The 25,940-nt window shown below is 42.6% G+C and overlaps 1 protein-coding gene across 4 annotated transcripts in view; it reads right to left on the reverse strand.

Moving 5' to 3' along the window:
* Positions 1–13,542, reverse strand: part of LOC138625689 (collagen alpha-1(XVIII) chain-like) — a 52,446-nt gene extending 38,904 nt beyond the window's left edge. For all 4 annotated transcript variants that reach the window (XM_069706786.1, XM_069706784.1, XM_069706785.1 and 1 more), the window contains exons 1-2: positions 13,502–13,542; positions 13,322–13,404 (exon numbers count right to left, since the gene is read on the reverse strand). In XM_069706786.1, coding sequence (XP_069562887.1) covers positions 13,322–13,404; positions 13,502–13,512 — 94 coding nt within the window. In that variant the 5' untranslated portion in view covers positions 13,513–13,542. The remainder of the gene's footprint in view (positions 1–13,321; positions 13,405–13,501) is intronic.
* Between the last annotated feature and the right edge of the window lie 12,398 nt (positions 13,543–25,940).

Genomic DNA, 25,940 nt, shown 5'->3' on the forward strand with positions numbered 1-25,940 from the left:
GTGTGTGTGTTGTGAGTTCTTTGCACGCGTGTAAAGCCGTCCAGATTTAGACGCTGGCCTTTCTCTTCGCCAACAGTCACCCCCTAAAACAGAGGAGATTGCACGTAGCTGTTGGCCGCCATAAAAATCCTCAAGTACCTGCTGGCTCTCTGGCACTCTTTGATCTGCAACATCTGACCTGGAGTTCATTTCCTCATGCGAGAGGAAAGAAAATGACAGCATGACGATCTTGTAATTTGCACGCACGCAAGTATCTCAGAAAACAGATCATTAGGATTTTAAATCTTAAATTTTTGTGAAATTACTTCTGCTTGTGTTTTTAGTTTTAGAGATATTCGAAGGTGAAGTCATGAACGTTGTTTTGTTTGTTAGCCGTTGCTCTAGATAATCGCAGGTGCATTTCTGCTCCAATTCAAACTGTTTCCAGCCCTTCATGAAGCAGCTTCCTACATGCACTTTATATAAATATGACATATTAAACTAAATTGGTTTCAGCTCCTCTGCCTTGTACTGACAGTCCATACAAATTGGTAACAAATGGCAGAAAAACCAAAACACCTGTTGGGATAGTTTGGGATGAGTGGCCTCACGTCCTGCCGTGGACGAAATGCACAGTTCTTACTCTGAGATGATTGGATGTAAACATGTTTAGAGCTTTCCCGTGTTTTTTGTTTGTTTGTTTGTAGCTACAACTAACAAGTCCCCTAAACGCCTCATGAGAGTTATGGCTTAACGCTACGATTTCAGATGTCCTGTGAACGCCTCGTACTACCAAGAGAAGCTCGCTTGCCGAATGCACACAGAAAAGCCTTTTGTTTACTGAAGCAGACGCAACTCCTGTGACCCAAAAAAATGATTCTGAAAAGAGTGAAATAAAGTGTTCCAATGTAAGATTCAAGCTAAATAAGTTGAAACCAAGAGATTTTATTTGTAACTGCTGCGGCTCACGGACATCGATCGCATTAACTCCTGCGTAAACGAGGCAAAAGATTTGTTTTTAAAATGAAAATGTGTTGGTGTGGATGTAGCGTAGGTATCGAAATTTGGTGCCAAATGACAAGGCATTTTTTCAATGCTAAATACTAATGGTGCCATAACTTTGCTGCCCTCAAGAAGGAACCATGAAACTGATGAGAATGTGAAAGGATTAGGTTTCAAATTACTGATTGTTTCATCACATACGGAGTAAAAGATTTTCATTTATGAAGTACTCTTACTCCACTGTCCCTTTCATTTTTAGGCTTTCCTTTGCTTCAACATCAGGATGGCCAACCTTCCTTTCCTTCATAAAAGAGGATTTACTGGACATCTTTGGTGCCTCACGGGGATCCAACAGAAAGCCTAGCAGGCTGATGACATGCTCTGCGGCGTTTCTCAGGCCGCGATTGTTGACCTTCCTGCTTCCGGAAGTCTCTCGCTTTGCCTGGCAATGGACTATGAAGCTGTAAAGTGTCTTGAATGAGGATGAAGCCGGGTTAAAGTCTTGCTCTCAAGGACGGGTCTTTAGGAGTCAGATGGGGGAAATGAGAGGAAACCGTTTACAGGTTTTACAACTAAAATGCATGTTGTGATATTTCCAACCGGCCAATGGAAGTCCAAGTCTTCCAGAATTTATGACACCATATGAAGATATTTTACTGCACTCAACATGTATAATCAATAGGTTATTTTTGTCCCCCTCTATAACTCTCTCTTTAAGTATCCTGTCAGTTCAAACCACAAATCCTTTGTTTTCTTAATGTCTTCCTCATTTGTAAGTGCCCCAACCATCGAAGGAAAAATGAAACGTGAGGTTTCTTTCTGGTTGCCCACAACTGGCAAATATAAAGCACTTCCTCACAGACTGGCTAAAAGGTGACTGAAGCTGCTACAACCCCTGGCCACAATTCAGGGAAGGCACTGAGTTCATCCGAAACATATCAGCTTACAAGTCTCGTTCTGCTGTGTTCGGGCTAAGCTGCGAGAACGAAACCAAATATAAAAACAAAAGATTCAGCTTCTGCCAAAAAACTGGAGCTTTTGGCCACGAGTGCTCCCAGTCAGGTTGTGCTCAACAATGCATCTCAAAAGCAAAAAGCAATTTCCCAGTTGGTGTGATTTGCTGAGAGGAAATTGGAGCAGAGGTCACGTTTCATATCTGCTGCCAGATAGATACGGAGAGTTATCAAATCCGGGGTTTGCCTGCTAAAAGGGCAGAAGTCTCTTCAGGCAAACCGCAGCATCACAATAAATTGGTTCTTCTCCCCTTGGCCTCATTGCCAGGTTTGACTCAGCTGTTATTGTGCTGATGAGGCGATATACAGGACATTGTTCAAGTACAGAGTCAATACTTTTTTACTTTTTATTTATTGGAAGCAGGAAGCTGATTTGTGAGCAGGAGGTTTGGAGATTTTTTGCATTGAATCTAGTCAGATCTAAACCGTGTAATGATAAAAAATCTGCTTATTAATAAAACACAGAATAAATCTCTCTTCTAAAGAACAACATTTTAGCATGCCTGTAAACATTCGGCGGATCGGCAAAACAGGCAATTTACTCGATATCTACAGGAGTAAGTCAGAGCAGAAAACAAATTGTTAGCAAATAGTACAGCTGTGATGGATTAAAAACTACAAAATAACAAGAATCCACTGGTTAAAACGGTGCAGCTTCCCACCAGAGAGACCACTACGTTCGCCAGACAAACCCCAGGCAAAACTTACCAGCATTTCACAGTTAATTGAAGGCCCTGTGTGCCAGATACATCGTGCTAACCACCGTGATTTTCCATTAAAACCGTTTCCTTAAAATTAGCCGCATTTCCAAGTTTCATTCAGTTTTTATGGGAAGTAGTTGCTTTTTGGGGAGGGGGGGGGGGAGGCAAATTACTTCATACCGCGACTGCTTTTGCTGAGTAAGTGGAAAAATCCAGCTGATTATTTCATTACAATCAAGTGAGAGTAGATCAGTTGCTGAGGGGAACCTGAGGTTTGCGGGTTTTTTTTTTAACCGATATTATAAGAAAGTGACGTAGCGTTTGTGTTTAAATCCAACATGAGCTGGTGATGTATAGAAAATGGGATTTTTATTTGGAAAGACAAGAACACAACAAGGACCTGATGTTTGCTTTCATGTTCATGGGAGGCTCGACAACAAAACTGTTTTTCAGTTTTTTTCTCTGCACTTTGGTCAAAGAGGTTGTTGAAAAGTTCGTAAGCTTGAGAACTGCACGATGGCGGTCTCATGGCGATTATATAACTATAACGAGAACCTGATGACTCATCTGCCGATCCCATTGAACTGGTCGTTCTTACTTGTGGTTCCCTGTTAATCTAAAAGCCCAATTATGCATAATAAGCAGAGATCTCCAATTAAGCATAATGAAAACATTCAGACTCTTTTCCGGGTTTTGAATAAGTGTTGAACCTGCTCCCGAGTTGGAAAAAGCTTTTTTGGAAAGTTGATCTGTTTTTCTTTCTACTCTGGTCAAAAGAAGCTGCTGAAAGCTTTCAGGGCTCTGAGCACCAGACGGGGATGTCTGGTGTTGCCCGAGGCACTGCCTGATAACAGCATTGTTCAACCGAGGCCCCGAAGAAGAAGAAAAACAAAGTTCTCTGTACTCAGCTAGAATAATATTTGAAGGGTTTCTAGAAATCCGCATTTGTTCATGGGAACTCGAATGCTCCTGTATCTTTAACAAAGACTTTAATCAAGGTAGTTTTTCAGCAATACCTTTTCAGAAGTCCTCGATTTACACCTATGATTGTTGATTTATTGACGGACTTCAAGCAATTTTGACCATCAATGGTTTTCGCGAACAAAACGATGTTATCTGAACGACCGTCTTTAGTTGAAAATAGTTTGCGTAGCAACAAAATTGCATACAATTTTGAAGTGTAGCTACAAAGGCAGAGTTAGTGCAATATTTATTGAATTAAACTGCAATGACGCTTCATTAAAAATTTACTGAATCGATGACGAGAAGCAGCTTGCTCCATTTACCAAATCAACAGGAGAACAACACCAGAGTGATGATATCGCTCCGATTTTAATGCCCGATTTATGAAAGCAACAAGAAGTATGTGAGAATAATCCACAGATTTGAAGTTAAATAAACCAATATTGAAGTGATAAGTATGGCTGATTACTGCTGTGCTGTTTTGCTCGGTACCCAAATCTGGTTCTCATTTAAAACCGGGCAGCTAGCCTGAGTGAATACTTACAACTTTCTAAAGGCCCGACAGAACCGGATAAACCCTCACCCTTAGCATAAAGCTGGCAATGCAAAGATGTTCATATGCTGTTTTTTTTATTGGTATCTCTCTTTTCGTTTTGCTTGTTGTGAGATCACAAAGAAAAATAATCAAAGTCACATCTTTAGCCACTTTGACATTGGGCCATCTTAAAGGCCGCGTTGTATTACAGGCTACAATGAAATCTAGTTTTGGCAAAGATTACAGCGCCTGAAAAAATAAAGACCACCCGAAAACAATTTTGTTTTATCAGCATTGACGCATTTTGGTTGGAGACCTTCCGGGAAATGAACAAGCTGTTTTGACCATTTTAGTATCTTTTTTTTTATTGCAGGCCATCGATCAAAAATTATAGAGAACTTATTGAGAAATTACAGAGAATTTAGGACACGTCATGGTGTTATGATTCTGGACACAAGAGAAACTCACTCCACCTCATATTGTATACATCAACCAGAGACATGGGAAACAAATCTAATCTATTACAAACCCACCCGCTTCAAACTGAGCTTCGACAAGAAGAAAATCAGCAACAACATGTTTGACTTCATGTCTGTGACCGCACTAACTTGAGGTTCTGTTTGCAGCCTTCTCAAAAACAAACTTACCAGCCCACGAAGGTTTGCTGACTCTGAATTTTATGGAAAGTCACATCAGTAAATTCCAGTTAGAAACCACAAACACGCTCCAGTCAATAAATACGCCTCGTACTCATTCAGGGCAAATCGCAGCAAAATTTACTCCAACTTTATATCTCTGTTTTAAGCCTTATGGACTGGAAGAGCACAGAACCAGCTTTTTTCCTTTCTTGGTTGGACCGCAACAACAGGGACAGACCTCTAAATATTAATGTATGCCAATGAGTGAGCAGAAAAGGGTCTGTCTGAAGGAATTACAGACTTTCCAACACACATCACTTCACAACACAACACACGCCGTAACCCAACCTCTATTCCTAACCACAAGCAGGTGTGTCATTTGAGTAAGCGATAGTCAGCGAGTAATAAAAGTTGCAGCGCTGGTCGCCCAAATGATCGCGACTTTCTGTATTTGTTTCCATTGAAAATCCCTCATTTCAAATTAAAAGCCCTCATTTCAAATTAAAAGCCCTCAATTCAGGTCGACGGCAACAACAGCGGCGGCGAAGCGCTAACCATAAAACCTGAGAAACCGCCTTTGATTTTCACGGTTATCACTTCCCGCTAAAATTTCCAGGATTAAAACCACAGCAGCAGAGCACAGGGCTCTTTAAAGAAATCTGCATGAAAGAAAAAGCAAAGGAAGCGAAACAACAAATTAACAACAAAGAGGAGAAAATGCACGACGGAGAGCGACTGAAGCCGGAAGAAGAGACAGATGTTTCGTTGGTGTTTACTTGCCAGCGGTGGTGACACAATAATGTAAACTGAGACCATTAATTAGATTTCTGTTGGGATGTTTTTCAGGGGGGGAGAATCGACAGTGTGCTCACAAACAACCCAGCTGCAGACCAGCTGCGTGGACACAACACCACCTCCACCACTCCCACTGGGAAACAATCAGGACCCTCATTACTGAAGCTCTTCAGAGGACATGTCTTTTAATTTTCCTCTCATCACCCTAATATTGATCTCTCACTGCTTGAGGCTGCCAAAGAAAAACCTTAATCCCTCTGTAATTCAAATGAAATGCATCAGAAAGACTTTAAAAAGCATAGAAATCAAATGGGTGGTCTTCAAATGTTCCCACTGTCGGAACAAGGGAAAAAAAGATAAAAGATGTAAAAGGTCAAGTTTCTGTGGAGTTTAAACTAGAGACTTTCTTTGAAGTCTGTTTTTTCTTGTGCTTATGACCACACGTCATATCAGCTCGACAGCAGATAAAACCAGAGCCACAATGGTTCAAGGTTGCAACAATATACCAACCGGTGCCACAGCAGTACACCCTGACCTGGTGTGACCTCGCTAAAGAATGTCTCAAGTGAGCAAAAAAAGAAATAACGTAGTTTATAAAATAGTTTGATCCAGATTTATCAAAAAAAAAAAGAGAAGTTACATTATGCGGCCAAAAGTATGTGGACACGACCGGTCACATCCAGACTGACGTTCAATAATCCCATATAATATTCAGGTGTCCACATACTTTTGGGAATGTTTTAAAAAAAAAGGACTGAAAATAACATGCATGGAAACTTTGAAGGGATAGTTAACGTCGGTCCGTTGGCGGATGATCTCCTAAAGTCGAGATTTCAAGAGTTCAAACGCGACGCAAAACATTCTTACCTTCAACACCAACATCCTGGTTTAGAGGCAACAGACCGATCAAACAAGCAGAGATCAGAGCACCAAGGAGGATAAAGGTGATGATTCAGTGCAAAAAAAAAAAAAAAAAGGAAAAGGAAAGAAGGAAGTGTTCATAAATCTGTCCTCACTGACGACTCGCTCTGTCATTAGAGGAAAACCCTCCTCCTGGAGCATGAACACACGCCACCAGCAGACATACGTGGCTTACTTATACAACTATACACAAGCAGAGACACACGCACACACACACCGTTCACGACTGTACGTACAGAATCACTGTACACACCGCTGCCGCTCCGCACTCCATGACCTCATTGCAGAGTCAGATGCTCCTTCTTGCTGCTATGACAGCACATGTCCTCTCAGCCTGTGGTCTCCGCGCAGCTGAACAGACACCTGCTTGTTGCAGCTCCATCTTTCCGCCCTGACAGACAATTTCCAGGCTGTTAGAAAAATTCCATGTTTTTCAGCCATCCGGCTTCAGCGGTGCAAAATAAAAAAAAATAAAAAAGGCCAGGAAGCCGGCCGCTCCCAGGAAAAATAAACACGGCAGATTCGGACCACTTTACATCAGCGTAAATTGGGGTGTTTTTGACGCACGAGCGCGCCGTTTCCTACAGAATACAGTCGAGTCATGAGTTTTACATCATGTGTCGTATTATTAATCAGCACAGCGCACTCGTGTCGACACGCTGTAACGTACCAACGCTCAGCTACGGAAGAACTTTCTTGTAATCCTGCTTCATGTTTGATGCTCCACAAACAGTCAGAGTTAAAATGCATGTTGCTTTATTTTATATTTCAACTCTATTTGTGTTTAATTTGATGCATTTTATCTGTTTTTATGCGTTTTAATTTCTTTTTTTATATTTTTTTAAATGTTCCTTTATATCTGTTTTTATGTGAAACGCTGCAGGTAGTTTTCTTTGAGCAGCATTTCATGTATGAAAAGGTGCAAAACAAGTAAAGTTTATTCTTATTGTTGTTATTATTTTGAACTGTCTTGTGCTATTTACCATTAAACAGCTCTACAGGAACAAGAACAGCAGCAAGTAAAGGGATTCAAAGCGCTGCTCTGTTTGATCTGCGTCATCCAATATTAAAACCAAGGAAAAGAAAACAGTTGAAAACAGCCAACAAAGAGCTCAAGGCGGCAGCTTTCAGCATGAAAAGCCTTTGATGGCCAAAGCTTTGATTTAAATGAGCGATGGTCAGATAAGGGAGCAATTAACGGGCTGAAGCAGAGTCAATTTATCTGAGGAGATCTCGCTAAAACATTTTCTTAATGAAAAGCCATCACGCTGATCTATTTATAGCCACTCGTAGGGTTTTACTAAAAGAGGACAAAACGACCATAAACTACAAAGAACACAAAAAGAAGGTCAGAGTGGCATGTTGGCGTCACAACTTCATCCTCCCTCACAGAAACCTTCCTCTACTGAACGCATCCTGCGTTTGTTCCTCCGGTTTGGTGCTTTGAACACAGGATAATGCACATGTTTCTGGTTGAGGGTTTTCTTTTTGTTTTTCTATTATTTGCAGATAGAACCCAATAAGGCCCAGAGACTGCCGAGTCAGCAGAATGCATATTAGTTTTTTTTTTTAAAGTCTGTCGGTGACCCTTGAGCTGCTTCGAGGTGATGTCCTGGTTCTTTTTAAAAGATTTGCATGAGTTTAATACAAAAAAATAAAAAGAATAAAATCAAGGCCAAGTAACAAAATCAGCTGCAAGTGAGAGCAATGATTTGCAATCCAGATGAAAGATAACAGTTGTCTACCAGAGTGGACCAAAGTTGGCAGTTGGAAGTAAACAGGAACAACCTGGGATGCAGAAAACACAAACAACCAGCAGCGCATCTTGAATCCGTTCGAGGTCGCCGACACTTTAAAGTGTAAACAACCACAAGAAATGGTTAAATCACGAACTGAAGAATAAACAAAGAATTCAAATCTGTGAAATGACAAGAATAAAGTTCATTTTTAAGCCAGCAGCTGATGAATTTAGCTTCGTATTAAGACTGAAAACACATCGACAGCTGCACTGCAACCATACTTGTGATACGATTCATGAACTAACGCTCGTCAAATAAAGTTATTATGCACATTCCTCAAACTGTTGAACTCTTCCTTTAATGCAGACGTCATCTGAATCTTCTGTTTTTTGACTTTTTTAGCAGCGGAAATCATGAACAGTTCTCTTTTATATTGACAAATAAAAATGTGAATATTATACCACAGACTGTCTTTTCATTTTGCAAGTGGAAACCTTCGACCCTGAACCAACCAGTCCAGAAACACACAACTTCTCTCGATCCAAGAACTGAAATCGAACCAGATAAACACTTTGGCAAAATAAAACAAAACTCCATTTAAAATGTAGTTTTTGTTATGATTTGGTGTCCAACACTTGATTATTTCAAGTGAGCATCTGCTGAATGTCTCAGCTGTAAACAGTAATCATATCATGATCTCATAATGTAGCAGAGACAGCGATTTAGTTCTTGTAAAAACCTCACGGAGACACACTGGTGCATCTGTGTCGGGAGTATAAACACACATGTACGTGGTCGGAGAAACATCTGGCCGCTTAGAACGTATAGAGCAGCTCGTAATCATATCATCAGCTTGTTTTTTGTTTTATTGGGTGACATTTTACACTGAAGATACCTAGTATGAAGTATTTCAAGGCAAAAAAGAAAAAAAAACACTTTCATAAACTGTACGTTAATCTCACTCGTGTATTACATCATCTTGAAGGATGGAAACAAACTGGACATTCATTTATAGGAAAATGTCACAGACTATAAAAAGTCTCCAGTGATTGTTTTCTTTGCTTACTCATTCGTGAAATCATCGTTGGAGAGAACTGAAGATCTGACTGGGCTAAAGTTGAACTTGCAATTGCAATCAGAAGCTGACGTGTTGTGTTAGGTTAGGTTAGGTTAGGTTAGGTTAGGTTAAGTTAGGTTAGGTTAGGTAGTTGCTTTATTAATCCCCGAGCGGAATTTTTTTTCCGCTACAGCAGCATACAGAAGCAATAAGATAATAATAGAACAATAAAAAAGCAATAAAATAGCAGTAAAAAATATAAAATATAAAATGCACAGTATATACAGTACAGTATATATCTATATATATTATATACAAACAACCAAGAAACACAGACAACAGTGTTACCTCCCAGCGGGCCTGCAGTCTGGATGACCGACAGCCAACCGAAGCCGAACTGAAGAATCCCAACCAAGAAAACAGATCTGGAAGAATTCGCACATTACTTCCCTCAACTGGATGTTAAACACACATCTGCTGACAGATCAGCATCTACAGGTGTTTCTGCTGTTTCCTGGATTTTGGATTAATAAATTACACAAACATGCAATTTGTCCTCCTGCAGGTGGAGCTTCCGTCTCTACTTCTTATTACGTTTTGATACTAACGCGTCGATTGGCTGCAACTTTTTTTTGTTTTTTTTTGTTTTGCATACGAGAGAGAAACCCTCTTTCTCTCTTGCGATGGGAAAAACTCGGGAGGGGGAAGCAAACAGACTCTGTTGACCTTCACTGAACAAACATCAGATAAAAGAAAAGAAAATAATAATTAGTAGCTTTAGCGGAAGATCAAAAACTGTTTAACTTTAGAGTCGAAGATAAACTGGTGAGGGCATTTCGTTTCTGTCAAACAGGATCTGCTTTGTTTTTGGGATGTTCGACTGAACTCGAAAGTCCGTCGATGACTCAACGCTGGAAATGTTCTGATTTAAAACAGCTTCATCCGCGAGTCAGATGTGGGTTACGCATAATTCACTGAAAGTGATTTCCCGCCCCGTTGACTGCTGGTGATACATACGACACCCTTCATGATCTCCAAGGACTTCATCTATCGTCACCCTTGTCCTGTCATAATTAGCATCATCATCTCCATCATCATCATCATCATCATTATCCTCAGCTCAATGTAATCATCATAACCACATTCTCTAAGACTCACATCATCTTCATCATCGTCACCGGCCATTCGTGGCACATTAGATAATTAAAAACATTGTTATTTTGTGTATAATCAACATGTGTACAGCAGATGGAAGAAGGAGATGCAAGTTTGCATGTGTGGGCTCTTTTTTTTTTCTTCTTCTTCGTAGGTCGGGTTTGTAGACGAACACAAGCACGCCGCACTATATACTGGGTTTGTTAACATGCTACTCATTAAGCGTAGATTCATTAGCGTAGATTCAAAGCAGTCAATTCCCCGAGGACGCGCTTTTATGATTCATCTGTAGATGGAAACCATGACTGTCGTAGAAGTGATTCTTCTGAAACGTGGGCCAAAGACATTTTTATCGTTTTTGGAGCGGTTATTTACGTATTTTTGGGCATTTATGTTCACAATATATTGAATTGCAAATTAGCCAAATATACAGTAAATAGTAAATATACGAGTGTGGACTCCACCATCGTCTTGCCAACGGGACCTTTCGCTGCCCCCATCTGGAAGAAACGAAACACAAACGTACTCATAGAACTCAAGTTACGTCCAGTAACTACTCGGCCATCGACTTCGCTCACTGTGAGAGTCGCTCATGCATTTTTCTGTCTTTTTGCTCAAATGTGTCTGTTTCTCTGCTGTGATAACAGCGTCTGTGTTTCACGAAGGGCTGAAAACCAGAACAGAATATCAGCAATGTTTTTAAAACGCACCCGGATGCCAACGTCAGCCTCTCCGCTGCAGATCAAGCAAACGAGCACATTTTCTTTCACCAACTCGTCACATTTCTTCGTTAATGTACGGCGTTTCCCTTTCAGTCACCCGTTCACCCCTCGATCACTTAACCATTCTTCTCTTTGGCTTCGTTCATCCTCTCGTTGATCTGCTGATATCCTCTTCCACACGCGTCTTTTAACTTCGCACGTCATTTTTTCAGTTAAATCAGAAGAGTCATGTACCTGTTAAGTAGTTAATTCACCCAAGCACCGCTTCACGCAAAAGAAAAGAGGATTATATCAGCTTCGTGTCTACAGTTGCGCACAGAAATGTGAATGTTGCCACGGCGACAGCTCTGTTTTCAAGAATATTTACAGCATGCAGCCTGGAAATATTTGTCCCTGGTGCTCTCTCTGGCAAGTCAGCCAGCATGCGCGTGCGCGCGCGCGCGCGCGCGCACGCACGCACGCACACACACACACACACACACACACACACACACACACACACTCCTTTTTGCTCCCTTCTTGAAAAAGTGAATCATGGCAGAGGGATTATAAATATGGCAAACGCACAAACAGCCTGAGGATGGAGCCGCTGGCTCAGCCAACATCTGCAGGAGCTACAGTAGAGGAGAGTGGACAATAAAATAACACTTTAAAAACTCCTCACACACATCCACTTCAACTTCTGCTGAGATGTATATATTCACTCCCGACATCTCCAATTGCTGCAGCATCATCATCACCCACTTATCTCATTATTAGGGACAAACGTGGTCACACTTTCTAAAACCGCCAGCAGCCCTCGTGGTGTTTATAAATGATAATCTCAGATGGATAATTAAGTTTCATGGGGACCAAGAGACCCTGTAATTATTTGACAGGGTGAAGACAATGCTGCTTCTGTGACATGGAGGTCTTTTGTGGTGCTCATAGGTCAACACATCCGAAAACGCAAAATTGAAAATGCCAATCTGGATTCCAGCACGCTGACGGAAGCAGCGATGACACGTCGGCCCGTCTGTCCGAAGGCCGGGACGAAAACTCAGAAAACATGAAGCTCTCAGACATTATCGACGGTGACCTTCATCTCTGCACAAGCAGCTTCCAGCGCTCGGCATTACATCATCTTCTTCACCGCCTTAATCACGCAGCGCTACTGATTGCCCAGCTTGTCTGTCAAAGTGCACGTTGTGAGGTTTTGCCTGTTTCCAATTGCGAGGGGGGGGAAATAAAATCTGCAGTTCTTTCAGCACTAATTGGGAACATGTTGAAGTGTCCGCACTGATCTGTTAATCAGTGGAAAGAAACTTTACGTTTTAAGCTGTGAAAACAGTCTGCAGAAAGAAGCAAAGCGCTTCCGCAGGAGCTCGGAGAAACATCCCAACCGTCACACAGCGCAGACGCCTGCCCTCGTGCACCCAGATGTTGAGACATTCATTGAAAGAGAAGACTTTCCAAAGAGTTCGGGGGAGCTCTATTTGTCACTGGCCACATTCCTGCCTCCCTATTTCCATTATAAACACTCTCATGCAGAAAGACTTGTGGACCCAACCTGCTATCTCTTGGGACGTCCTGGTCTTGTCAAATAGGGGCCGAATTTTAAGGATGCCATCAAAACACAGACTGAAATCCAAACAAGACTCCTCTGGAGAGGGGGTGGGGTGGTGTCTTCGCTATATGTGCACTTTAATTATCACCTACATGTGAGTAAACATCCTGGATGATCTGCAGTGAAAAAGAGGGAAACTATTGCCAGGATATTACATAATTATAAATAAAGAGTGAAAAGCTACCTTTGCATGCCTTTTCAAAAAAAAAAAAAAAATTAAAATATAAATATCGAAGGTGCAATGACACTACTTTTATTCCAAGAAAATTGAGGTCCAAAATGTTCATATGACCTCCCAAAGTGAGCAGAACAGCAACAAAGTCATATTCATGCATACTTCTCCTAGTGATATCACGCCTGGTTGCAGCACTTTTTCCAGGTCCAGGATAAGAGTGCACCAGTTTTATCAACTCAGCAGGAAGTTCAACCAACATCAGAAACAAAAAAACAACAACACTTCCAGCAACAAGCATTCAACAGACAGAGTGCACATACCGTCCAGCAGCTGATAGGCAGAGGAGCAGCGGCAGCAGAACCGCAGGGTGAGTAGAAATAATCCAAAGAACCAGGGGGGAGTGCTGCACGAACAAAAAAACACAACTAAAGAGTGAGAAAACGCACTCAGAGGGGATTTCAAACAACTTCCTGGGAGAAAACACAGTGAGTTTCATTTACCGTGAAGTCATCTTCAGCTTCAGGTCCACACCGAAGTTGCCCTGTTCATATGTGGTGGTGGTGACTGGAAGAGAGAGAGAGAGAGAGATGGGACCCACTCTGCCTCGCTCTCTCACTCTGTCCCAACTAAAAACCTCTCGCTCTCCTCCTCCCTCTCTCTCTCTCTCTCTCTCTCTCTCTCTCTCTCTCTCTCTCCACAGTCAAACAAAGGCAGCTTCAGTGAGTCTGGACTCAAGGGGCCCTGAAGCTGAAACCCGACTCCCCCTACATCTCTCTCTCTCTCTCTCTCTCTCTCTCTCTCTCTCTTTCTCTCTCTCTCTCCCTGGACCACCACTTTCCAATCCAGCCTTCTTCACAACTCCAGATACAAATTAACACACTCCAGTGAAGTCCTCCTCTTCCTCACCCATGTGGTTTCTCTGGCTTTCCTTAGAAGCCTTGTGTGGCCTTGACTTATCAGAAAAGTGGAGGAGGGGGGGGGGAAAGACACCTTAAGATCTGCAGCATCCACAGATTTTCTTTTTAAGTGGAGTGAGGAGAAGAAGTCATCGAGTGGCTTTTCTTTATCACTCTGTAAAGAAATCTACTGATTTGACTTATTATTATCTAGAAAGGTGTAAAACTTTGCACCTGATGATGTCACACCCCATCTGACCAATTCTGTTTTCAAGGCCTTGAGTAACTTGAGCTCCTTCAATCGCAAACTCCAACACAAACTTCTCCATAACTGGACCATAAACATTCATCCACCGCAATGTCTGGACTTTAAGAGCATTTTGCACTCTGAGTCTAACCCCAAAACAAACACACACACACAAACGCCTGGGGGGGGGGGGCGGGGGGGGGGAGGGTTTGAATAGCTGCAGGAGCCAGTGTGGTGGAGGGAGTGTGGGGGGTGGGGCAGATAAGGACGTGTTCAGACCTCGTCTCTGACAGCTCGGACAGATAAGAGCCAACGATGCTGTTTAGAGAGCAGCGGTGAGCTGTCCTCACTTCGCTGACCTCAGGCAGACGGACCAGCGTCAGGCCAGTCGTCAGGCCGTCGTCAGGCCGTCGTCAGGCCATCGTCAGGCCCGTCGTCAGGCCGTCGTCAGGCCGTTGTCAGGCTGTCGTCAGGCCCGTCGTCAGGCCACATTCCTCCGAACGCCTAACAGGCTGTGAGTTTGCTGCCGTTGAACGATGAACCTTCTTCAGCGTAAAGTCAGATATTTGTCTTATAAACGCCCCGTTTTCTGACGTCTAACCACGATCACAGTTTCAACCAAATCACCTCCGAACAAGCTGCAACTCTGTTTACAGCATATCGACATTTACGTCTGGCTCCGTATTAGCCGATTCTCATTTTGATCAAATTCATACAACGCGATCCTTTTCAGGAGCCCCTCCTCTGAAACGAGGTTAACCGTTGTCTTTTACCTTTGGTCTTGTTCGAGGCTAATCCACCGTCATTTAATACTTATTTCTATAATTCACTTTAGTTGAGTTGCAAGAAAAAAAACATTAACAGCGCCACGTGTCCAAAATCTGCGTCCATGTTTTACACGCAGGTGCTTCATTTAGTTTGAAAAGTAAAAGGTGATGCACACCACCAGCACAACTAGACTGCAGTTTCAAATACAGCTCCATCTCTCTTAGGGTTGCTGCAATGCTCACATATGGCTCAAATACTGGCAATGTTTCTTTAACTAAGTACTTCAGTGGCCTAAACACACCTGTAACTTATTGTGGGATGTTAACTTTGAGTCTCTATTCGGGATGAACGATTAAGCATTCACATCACGGGACTTTGAGACCAAAGACTTTTGTGCAACATAAGCAGGTCACGCTTCCCCGCATCGGAAAACAAATCTTCATTACATCTTTCCTCCCGACTGCGTCGGCCGGTGCGCATCAGTCGTACGGAAGTTTCCACATAACAACTGGAAACAAAAAGAGCGATGAATATTCATTTCATAAATACGTGGAGAAAAGTTTCATGTTTTATTGGAAATTCGTTTTTTTTCTGCTAAAATCCCAAGTGCAAACAAATACAGTTGGTGGGTCACCGGGATTACTTAAGACCCCCCACCCCCTTTTCTGCACCCACTACGACCTATAAGATGTTTCACCGATCTCCATAGCAGTCTGTGTATTTGGAGGTAGAAAAAAAAAAAAAAACTCCGCTTTGTGATGAAAGAGGCGAGGAGACAAAAAAAACAGCAGCAGCAGCAGCAGCAGCAGCAGCCTGGCGTTTCTATGCAAAGAAAACAGCAACACGGAGCAGGAGGGTGAGAGCTGTTAGACTGTGGGTGGCTGCAGATTAGGGAGGGGGGCGGAGGGTGGGGGAAAGGGGGGGCGGAGGGGGGGGGGGGAAGGTGGGTCGGACCGAGGTCTCGCCGATGTGAGTCAGTGAGATAACCAGATCGCCATCGCTCTTTTAGCATGAAGTCTTTGAGAAAAGCAGGCTGAGCTGACATCAAAACACACCGAGGAACCAAAAAAAAAAAAAAAAAAAAAAAGAAAACACATCTGGCTGCAAAGTCGGAGAAGGAGCTTTTTTTTTTTTTTTTTTTAAAAGGGAATTTCCATGTTAGGAACTTAAGCTGTTTGTGGCTGTAAGACTGCAGCGCTGCTGAAAGACACTGAAGAGATTTTTAGAGGAGACAAAGAGGTTACGACAATAAAATCAAGAGTAAACCGTTTTTGTTTTTTTGTACTTCGACGATTCTGGACTTGATCACGGGACATAAAAGCGACACGAATGTTGTAAAACGAAGCTGAAGGGGCCCCTTAAAGCTGACAAATGTGGACGAGAGTGAGACGAATGTGGAAAGCACCGTTAATCGAGATGAGCAGTTGAAAATGCCACTGTGTGTGTGTGTGTCTCGAATAGGCCTTATCGTGGAGGATTCCTCTCACCACCTCTGACCCCTACGCAGGGTATCTATTAACCTTCAGACAACAACGCTGCGTGAGGAAAGCTGAGCTGATCAGGTTTCAGTGTCACTGCCTTGAATCCTTTAAATTGTCTCCTTATCGGCCGTCACGCCGTCGCCCTCGCCGTCTTTTTCCGGAGACGTCTCGAAGCGAAGGTGGCGAACAAATCTGAAGTTGAAAGAAAAAAAAAAGGTGTTGGGTGATTACTTGTTTTAAGAGCAAGAACAACTCGGCTTCATTCTCAATCTATCGATAGCAGGACTCTGCTGCCTTAAAATGTTACATGTACCAGTTTGATGCCGGCGTTAGGTCATAGCAATAGTTTGTTTGTTGTTATCGTGCTCTTTTTTTTATATATATATATATTAAAGAAATAAATACAATATTTGATATATACAAATTTGCAGCCACTTTTCCAGTAAAAGCCAGCACATCTTCTAACTTTGTGAAACTCGCCAAAATAAAGTGGCGTCTTTGTGTTTTTTTTAGTTTCTCATTCCTCTGTAATTTTCTTTGCTTTTTCACCTTCCCGCCCCGCCATGACTGACGTGGGCTCCGCAGCCCACACTTAAAGGACCAGAGGTCTCGCGCATTATGAAGCCTCATCACAAAGCCGGGGTTCAAAGGTCACACTTCATCTCCGAGGGTGGGATGACGGCAGAGCGGCACCTTGTTCTCGTGCGGGTCTCGGGTCAACGCGGAAAATAACTAGTGAGTCTGGTGTTCTTTAAGCTGAGATTCAAAACGCAGCGTTAACAAACGGGGAGCCCTGCGACTGAACAACAACTATTCAGGCGCAGAGTGATCGACAGGGACACGAGCTAATAGGTCGCGCTGCTTTTCTACAAGAGAAAAGCGGATGGATTTGAGACTTTTCACGAGACAAATAAGATGCAGGATAGAAATCCATTTTAGAACTGGTCAAGAAAGAAATACGCCTTTCATAAACGAATAAAATGGGCTGCACATCAACATGACTTATAAAGGCAGAAAAGAAAACCATGCAACTCAAATACTTTTGCTTGAAAATCAGGCATCAACCTTTTTTTTTTTTTTTTTTTTTTTTGTGCAAGAGCGGGATCATCTGCAAAGTTGTATTCATGCTGTCGGAGCTTGTTTACATCTCAATTAAAACACTGATTAAGTCGTAACCATGTAACTCAAGTTCTTCGAACAAAGCACGAAAAGACAATGTCTTAATTATGAAGTAAAGGTGACTTGACAGACTCGTGATTAGGGTGCAAACACTGCGAGTCCTCGGTTGGATTCCCAGCCAGCCGTTCCTTTGTCGGTACAGTTGTAAATCGTTTTGAACGTCCTACCGCCATGAAATGACTCAATTGACGATCCAAATTTGATCAGTTTAGTCCGATAAACATTCAGTCTAGAAAAGACACACGATTGAAGTATTCTATTCTCATTCAAATGAGCATAAACCAAAGCTCCGCCCATTGAGCATGCTCAGTATAAAATCATCGAGGCAACGAGGGAGTGTCTCACCAGACACCAGATTAAAATCTCTGTATACTGTAAAACAGAGAGATTTATCCGAATCAGTACTTTATGAACTTGTTTGGCTTGAATGTAACACGTGTTTACATGTAAAATAGTTTAAAGGTTTTATTGTCTCACTCAAATCAACAAGACCAGTGTGCCTTCCAGTAAAAGTTCTGTCAGGAAAGAAAGAAAGAAAGAAAGAAAGAAAGAAAGAAAGAAAGAAGGAAAGAAAGAAAGAAAGAAAGAAAGAAGACAACAGTCTTTGTTTATGTTAACAAAATCTGCAGAATGTCTGCATTTAAAGTCTGTTTCCATTTAAGTGTATACAAATCTTCATAGAGCAATTTCTTTGAATATTGAAAAGACTTTACCAGCAAGCCAGATGATCGATCGATCGATCATCTGGCTTGAAATGTGCTGCAGCTCCTCTTTGGGGTTACCTTTCCGCTCCCGTAACTTTACAGGAATGTGGTTTGCTTACAGGTGTTCAAGCTGCAGGAGAGCGTGCCAAGCAGCGAGAGATGCCAGTGTTGTCGAGGTACATTTAAAATCCCATTTATCTGCAGATTGACTGCTACGGCGCAGCTGCTATTACCGTCCCCGGCTCCTTACAAGTGTTCCCATCTGCGAGCGCCAACATATAAAAGGTGTTTTCCTTTGTAAAAACGCCAGAAGCTTTGACCTCTGAACTGTCTGTCCTCGACGCTCGATAATCCTCGACAATAAGTGACAAGCGCTCGCTGAGAGAGTTCGGGCTGCAGGCCGCATGGTAACGATGTTAAACTGTCATACTGTGTTAGTATTTTTGCTTGTAATATGAAATAGTAAATGTAAAGTAGCCTGAATGTAATGGAGGCGTGAGTCAGGGGAGGATTTGGTAGCGGCAGCGGCCAGATATTGTTCATTCATCCTGCAGCTGCAGTTTTGGACGGGAAGGTGGAAAAATGAGAACTCCTACACACGATGGCTGTTTTGTTTTTAGAAGCTGGAACTTTGTAGCTTTTATTATTGTGCAACATAAAACTTCCCCTTAATTTATTTTGTGTTTTATAACAGTGAAATGAGTTTGTGGACCGAACAATTTCTTCTTTTAGGATGTTTACATGAAGTCTAAAAAAAAAAATCTACCTTAATTTGGCCTCTATGATTCATGTGTGTCCTTGTGTTTGTTATGGATACTACCTGGCATTAAAACCGTGTTTTATTTTCCAGCTTCTTTCCACATTTGATGCCTGGTTCATCCAAAAAAAAGCAGCTCACTCATCATTGAAAATGTCATTTTCGGTGCACAGATCACATTAAAGCGTTGAGCGGTGTCCTCCTCTTCATCTTCTCTGCCTGCAAGTTGTCTGATAAGTTGGGTAAGTTATGATGTTTTTGGAGGATGTGGACTTAATATTCTCATTAACCAGTGAACTTGACACTAGATTGAGAGTTTACAAAATTGAAGTTAAGAAAATTCAAGGAAATTTGGGAGGCTTCCAGCTAAAGCGTGGGGTGATACAGATAGCTCTATGCAGGGGGGAGAAATTACTTGGTGATCTTCAGGTGAGTAATGAAGGTTTTCAGCAGCTGGCTTCAATGAGCTGCAAAGAATTAAGTGCATTCCTGCTCTGTCCCCTTTTCTGATCTTCACCAATTCACTTCACAAGAAATAATACAGATTTTCCAGTTTGTCTCTCCTGAAGGACGAAACCCAGTTTGTTGGGAGGCTGGATCAAATACAGGAGATTTACTCATGTTAAACTAGCTGGTGGCTTTTTGTGCACAAATAAAGACACTCGGTGCAACTCAAGATCAGCTTATGATGCTAGAAAGGGCTTGTGTTAATAAAAAAATAAAAAATGGATGCATGAAAATATAAAAAGCAGTATTCTTGTGAAGCTGTAGGTCGATGCGATAAATCAAAACTTTAGATGTTCAGTCTCTCCACTACAAATAAACTGTTCTGGTCATCGAAGCAAAGGTGAATGATTTGGCTAGGTTGCCCAAAAAAGCTAGTTTATCAAAGCAAAACATACATATTCTACTGCTGACCACTAATGCTGCATAAATATTTCCTGCTCAACCTGTTACGGCACAAATTCATGAAGTGTCATCGCATAATTTTTTTTTTTTTAAAACACAAGAATGTGGCTCCAGGCGGAGAAACACATTACTTGCGGTAAAATAGTTTGAGCACCTTCAGAGAGCGCATGTAAATGAGTTTGTGTGTACAGGTGTTGCTGACTCGTGAAAAAAAATGGCAGGTAAACACAGAGAAGCTGCCTCGCTTTGTGGTCAGGCTGTATTCACATACCGTCATCTGTCTGCCAAGAAGTTCAACACGCTCTCCCATTTTTTTTTTTCTGCTCATAAAGCAAAGAGTTGTTCGTACATTTTTGTGCATCATCACCTTCCCGGGTCCCGTGGCGGGAGAGACGGGGTCAAGAAGTTTGCTGAAAACCAAAATCTCTCAGAATTTAACCGCGTGTTTATATTCGGTGGATTTCTCTCCAGGTTTTTCTCGGCTCATTTCGAATTCTCCACAAGATAGTATCCAAGATAATACAAACGCGTTGTTTTTTTTTTTTTTTTTTTCAAAAGCTGGAGTTTTTAGTTTATTTCTACATCAGCGCATGTAATCATTCTCATTAGCGAAGGTGGGGCTGCTGGGGTTTTGTGTTACTAACTGAACATGTACACACTGCAATCAAAAGAGTTTACCGGACATTACAGTGCATGTTCTCACGCCCCACCAAAAAAAACATTCCCCCATATTCACACTGGAGGAAAAAAAAAAAAAAAAAAAGACAAGAAGCATAATTGCAGCTAATGCATCAAAAGAAATCAGCACCAACTATTTTTTTTAACGAGGATTTCTTAATATTTAAACACATTTCAAATTCATGGCTTCGCAATGCTTTACATGCATCCGAAATCAGTTACCTGCAGTGTTGAGTTTACAGCGATGTTTGTCTAGAGAGAGAAAAGATGTCTTTGAACGCACAATTTGGAAGACGTGGAGGAAAAGACAGACAATCGCGGACATCTGTTCGCGTTGCTCGTCGTTCCTGGATGGCGAACATCTCGTGCAGATCAGAACACAGATTTTAAAAAGGCAGAATGCCGTCAAGGTGAAGAACTGGCTTCAGGGAAAATGTGCTTCACGCAAGAAGGAGCGCCGGGAGGGTGTCCCGTCCAAAAGTCTGCTATTAACATCTGACTCGGGACAATCCGGCCTCTTCTCCTTGTGTTTGCTGCCCTGACTAAAGCCCCCGGGACCATAAATAACCTCCATCACTCCCCCGTCCAATATTTCCAGTCAGGACTTTTCTGACGTCTCCGCTGTGGGCGGATCAACATTGTTGAGCGTCGATCAAAAAGTCACTTTTCTTTTTTTCCCAGATGGAGAGAGGAGAGATGAATTTCAACAAAACTTCTGCACCGAACTGTTCTTTCCTCTCGTGTTGCAGACGGCACTGCTTTGTTTGGGCCAAATTCAAAAAGCTCGACTTGAACGGCGTGCAGCGACGTGTGAAATGAAGCTGGGTGTAAAGTGTGGGTCCGTGAATGGGCAGATAAAAACCTGTCTAAAGTATTCATGAAAGGTTTCAGCGCTGCGTCTATAATGCCGTTGTTATCTTTTAGATTAGATTTTGATCTTAATGGAACTGGAATTGGAGCTAAACCTCCAAATTAAGACCTTCAAGGCCAATTGAGAGACTGAAAACGTGTTTTTTTTTTTTTTTTTTTTTTATCAAAGTTCGTTCGAGGGTGTTCATTTCTTTTTCCTTTTGTAACATTACGTGGTGATAATATGGCTCGTATTGATAAGCCATCAAGCCCTAATAAGATAGAAAGAAACGTTTGATAATAACCACCAAAAAATCCCAATGAAATATCCTCGGAGGTTAGATTTAACTCACCGAGCTTTGATTTTGAAATTTGCACTCGACGGGCGCAGCGGTTGATAAATGAAGAAGCTGTCAGAGGAAATAAAAGGGTCGGATACCTCTGGTGTAGTATGATCCAAGCATTACAGGCAACGTAGGACCTCTCTTTAAAGATGAGGAGTAGCTTTAGACTTTGCCAAACCTAAAAGGTCAAAAACCTGTTCTTTTGGAAGGCGAACCAACTGTGGCTGTTGTCTTGCAAACGGGGTAACAGGTCACAAGGTATTTCAAAAACAGACTGAAAACGGGTCTTTAATAACTTGGTCGAGCAGTTGCATCAGCCAGCTACTTCATTCCTGGCACGCTTTCCACAGTGATGTAAGGAGCTGCTTCAACTCAGTTCGGTACCAACCCGACTCCCTTTACCTCACGGAGCCACTGAGATGATGTCGACGCGGGATTCTGAAAACCGAAATGACGCTGCGTCCTTCCCTTTTCTTATGTACTCGTGCAAGTATCTGCAGTTTTTGTAACTAGTGTCGACTGTAACTCAGTCAAACACCAAAGAGCTTCCTTCCTGCCAAGCAGACAGTAAAAGGTCCCCTGACAATGCAGAGAGGAAACGATGAACAACAGCAACACAATGTGAGGTCATCCGCGAAGTCTGTCCCACATATCATCGACAGATCTGCATCTGCGGTTGGGTTTTGGCTGGAAAAGGCGATTTTTGCAGTTAAAGCTTGTCAAGACAGCAGCTGTGTCCACACAAAGAGGGTGGACGACATGCAGAGCATGTCTAACTGCTGTCAGAAAAATGTGCTGGTCCGACGGGACTTCCCTGAACAAATTTTTCAGAATTTCTGTGGAATGGCAAACTTGAAATGGTGTGAGCGTCCAAATATGACTACGATGCTGAGAAACTAATAAAAACCAAAGACTGTTTATGAAAGTGGACGTAGCTTCCTGGTCTGAAAAATGAAGCCCAGATGCAGAAGTGCGTTAAGCTGCAGTACCACCGACTGCCACTAGAGGTTGGCTCCAAAAAACAAAACAAACCAAAAAACAGGGGCGGGGTGTGTCTGTCTGATTGACAGGCCTGTGGTGCAGTCAGGTTACAGCGTAGTATCGGCGGGTTTCCAATCAGATCAAGTCAGACCCCCAGCTCGTCCAAATACGGTCGCTTCCTGCTCCAAACCGCTCCTAACTAAAAAGATGGCGACGGCTGCCGCTTGATAAAAACCGAAATCTTAAAATTCTTTTCTTGGACTGTCAGATCAGCCATGAAGGATTTGTCCAACAAAAGCTTTTCGTGTGCACACGTGTGCACACGTGTACAAACACACACACACACACACACACACACACACACACACACACACACACACCTGCTCACGTGATGATGGCACTGGCAAACGATCAAAAACAAAGAGGCCCTCTTCTCTTCACCGTCCTGACTGACGCCGTCTTTGTTCTCTGTGTGCAGAATAACTCCTCAATCCTTGACCACCATTCAGCTCACTGTCACCACTCTATCGCACCCCTATTACCTGCTCATCCCTCTTCAAGGACGGGCCCGAGTACGTACGGCGCCGTGTTGTTGTAAAGTCTGTAAAGGTAAGAGCGTGATGAAACTCACTTTGAACTCGCCAGAGAGGAGCCTCCGACTCCGGTGGAGTCGGCACGCCGTCCATCTTCTGTCTCCTCCTCATCCTCCTCTTCCTCCTCCTCCGACAGGCAGGCAGGTTGAAGCAGCTTCCAATTTCAACTTTGGCAGCCAATTAAAAGGTGGACGTCTGATGGCGAGAAGAGCAGACAAGAGGTTTCTTTCTTGATGCAGGTCACGACCGGGTCGAAAGGTTTTCATCCCCGCGGCCGAGTGTGTTCATCGGCACAGAAAGATTTGTGTTTTCCCATCGGTCGAGAAATACGTTCTTTGAATTGGCTTCACTTAATCGTTAGGACTGGGATACAGTGGTTAACTTACATTTTGCTGTTTCTGATGCAATATGCTGCAAAAAAAAAATATTCAGGACATCACAGTTTCTGCATCGAAAAAAGGGAGAAAAACAAAAAAGAGCACAAGTTGAAACAACCAACATTCAGAAAGTCTGAGCTTTTTTAATATTCACATGCGCGTTTGGCAAAATGATCGTATGTGCCTTCGCTTCGATGTCAAACAGCCATAAACTGAACTGAAATACAAATGAATCAGCCGCTTGATATACTGTCAAGCAAAAAAAAAACAACACTACAACCGACAATCCCATGTTTCGAAATGTAAGAATTTGCTGCTTTTCTTGATAATAATGTTTGGGTTTTGATTTGTTCGGGGGAGGTGTATTGCCATCATCTTTGGATATTGTAAGAGCACCATCACAAGCGTCATGTTTCTACGTCACCTCCCAGACAGTTCAGGTAAGTCAATAATAAGTGCGGCCGGGGGAATCCAACCAATCAGCTCAGAGGAATGAAATACCAGAGTGAAACTACCATCAAAGTCAGTTTTCACTTCACTTTCATTCTGATTCAAAGAATAAAGTCAAGCTTTCATTTTAGGACATTTTCAATGTGTTTTCTTGTGAAATGCATGAAGAGAAATAATAATAAATTTTAAAAAATGGAGTTCTATGCAGTGATGGGTTCTTTTCACATGTTTGAACTCCCTGTGGTTTTGCACGGCGGGGAACGTTGTTTTCTTTCCGCAGCAATTTGCTAAAAGGATTATCACCCTGAGGTGACTCGGACGGTTTCAGATGTATTGAGACGGACACGCAAACTCCAAGTCAACAGAGTAACCCGCGCATCAGTGTTTCCGTGGTGTCCTCTCCTCCTCTCAGCTAAGTGACCTCTTCTTTCCTCGATGACCACGGAACTGAAGTGCCTCTTTGAATTTCCGCTCACACACACTCACAGGCGTTTTACAGAAAACGCGAAGAAAGACTGACGCAGGCAGCACATGGAAATAAGCGGCGCTGCAGCGGACGTCATCCTGAAGGTTTTAATCCGCGTTTGTCTGCTCCCGTTTTGTTTTAAGGAGACGAGAAGCTTTACACGGAATTCAGGTTTGCAGTGATGATTCTCTGACGGCGTTGAAAACCAATCCAGCAAAAGTACGAAAATAAAATGTGACCTTGTCTGGTGAGATCATGAAATTTTGTCTTGCGTCAAAAGTTAGATCACTGTTGCTGTCCAGCCAAAAATATTGTATTTATATAATTGACCTAATTAGCACCTGTTTCTTTCCAGCTCAGTGTGAGAGTCTGTGCTGTGTTTCTGTCCTCTGATCTCTGTGTGTTTCATAAAGGGGCGAAGCTCCACCTCTGTTTACATGGGATTTGTGATCAGTGACATCCTCATCAGAATTCAGATTTCTCACCGTTCCTACGTGCTGCACGTTGGCAACCAACAGCTGGTGTTATATAAATCGTCAGACTTCCCAGCGGTTGAGGCAGCGTTGGGCTCCTGAGCTCGCTGAGGATTCACAGAAAAGATACTCGACAAACCTCCAGCGCTACACCGCAGATCATCAGTCTAAATCAGGAATTGTCCTCCGTCTTCCTGGCTTCAGATTGAGCTCTTTTTCAAGGGATTTACAGTGAGCTCTTTGCACCAAAACCCCCTCGTGTCCACGGCTTGCCAGATTTGAGGATTCAACTGGGCGTATCTATTTCCCCCTCCCCCCCAAAAAAAAAATCCCAATCAATCCACACTTTTGTTTTGCCAGACACTCTGCTCTCCGCCAGGGCGTTATGTAAATCTATTTCCATTTAAAAAACCTCTGAGTTGCTTGGATTTGGATTCAGCGGGTGTTTTCTCTGAGGATGAGCGGCTGTTGCGCCTCTGTGCTGGCAGACGTTTCTGTTTTTTTGGCAAATTCATTTCCACCAAACTTCGGTTTCCAGGTTTTTGGGGATCATTTTGTCAGGGTTGCAAACAGAGAAGCTTCCTGTGCTGCCAGGTCTGCAGAGGGACCGGCACACAGGAACCCCTGATGCTTTTTATTTTTTCCTGCACTGATCAAACGACAACGCCTGCGGCTGCCGATGTTTGACACGGAACACACATGGGCCCGTTTAGTGAACAGTAATTGACAGACTCCTAAAAAAAACACACACACAAAAAAAAGGAACAATCAGTGAGTTCTGGGGTGG

This window comes from Brachyistius frenatus, unplaced genomic scaffold (assembly GCF_029030835.1).
Source record: "Brachyistius frenatus isolate BFR_SWC_R1_liver_20210118 unplaced genomic scaffold, ASM2903083v1 Contig_65, whole genome shotgun sequence".
Lineage (NCBI taxonomy): Eukaryota > Metazoa > Chordata > Actinopteri > Embiotocidae > Brachyistius > Brachyistius frenatus.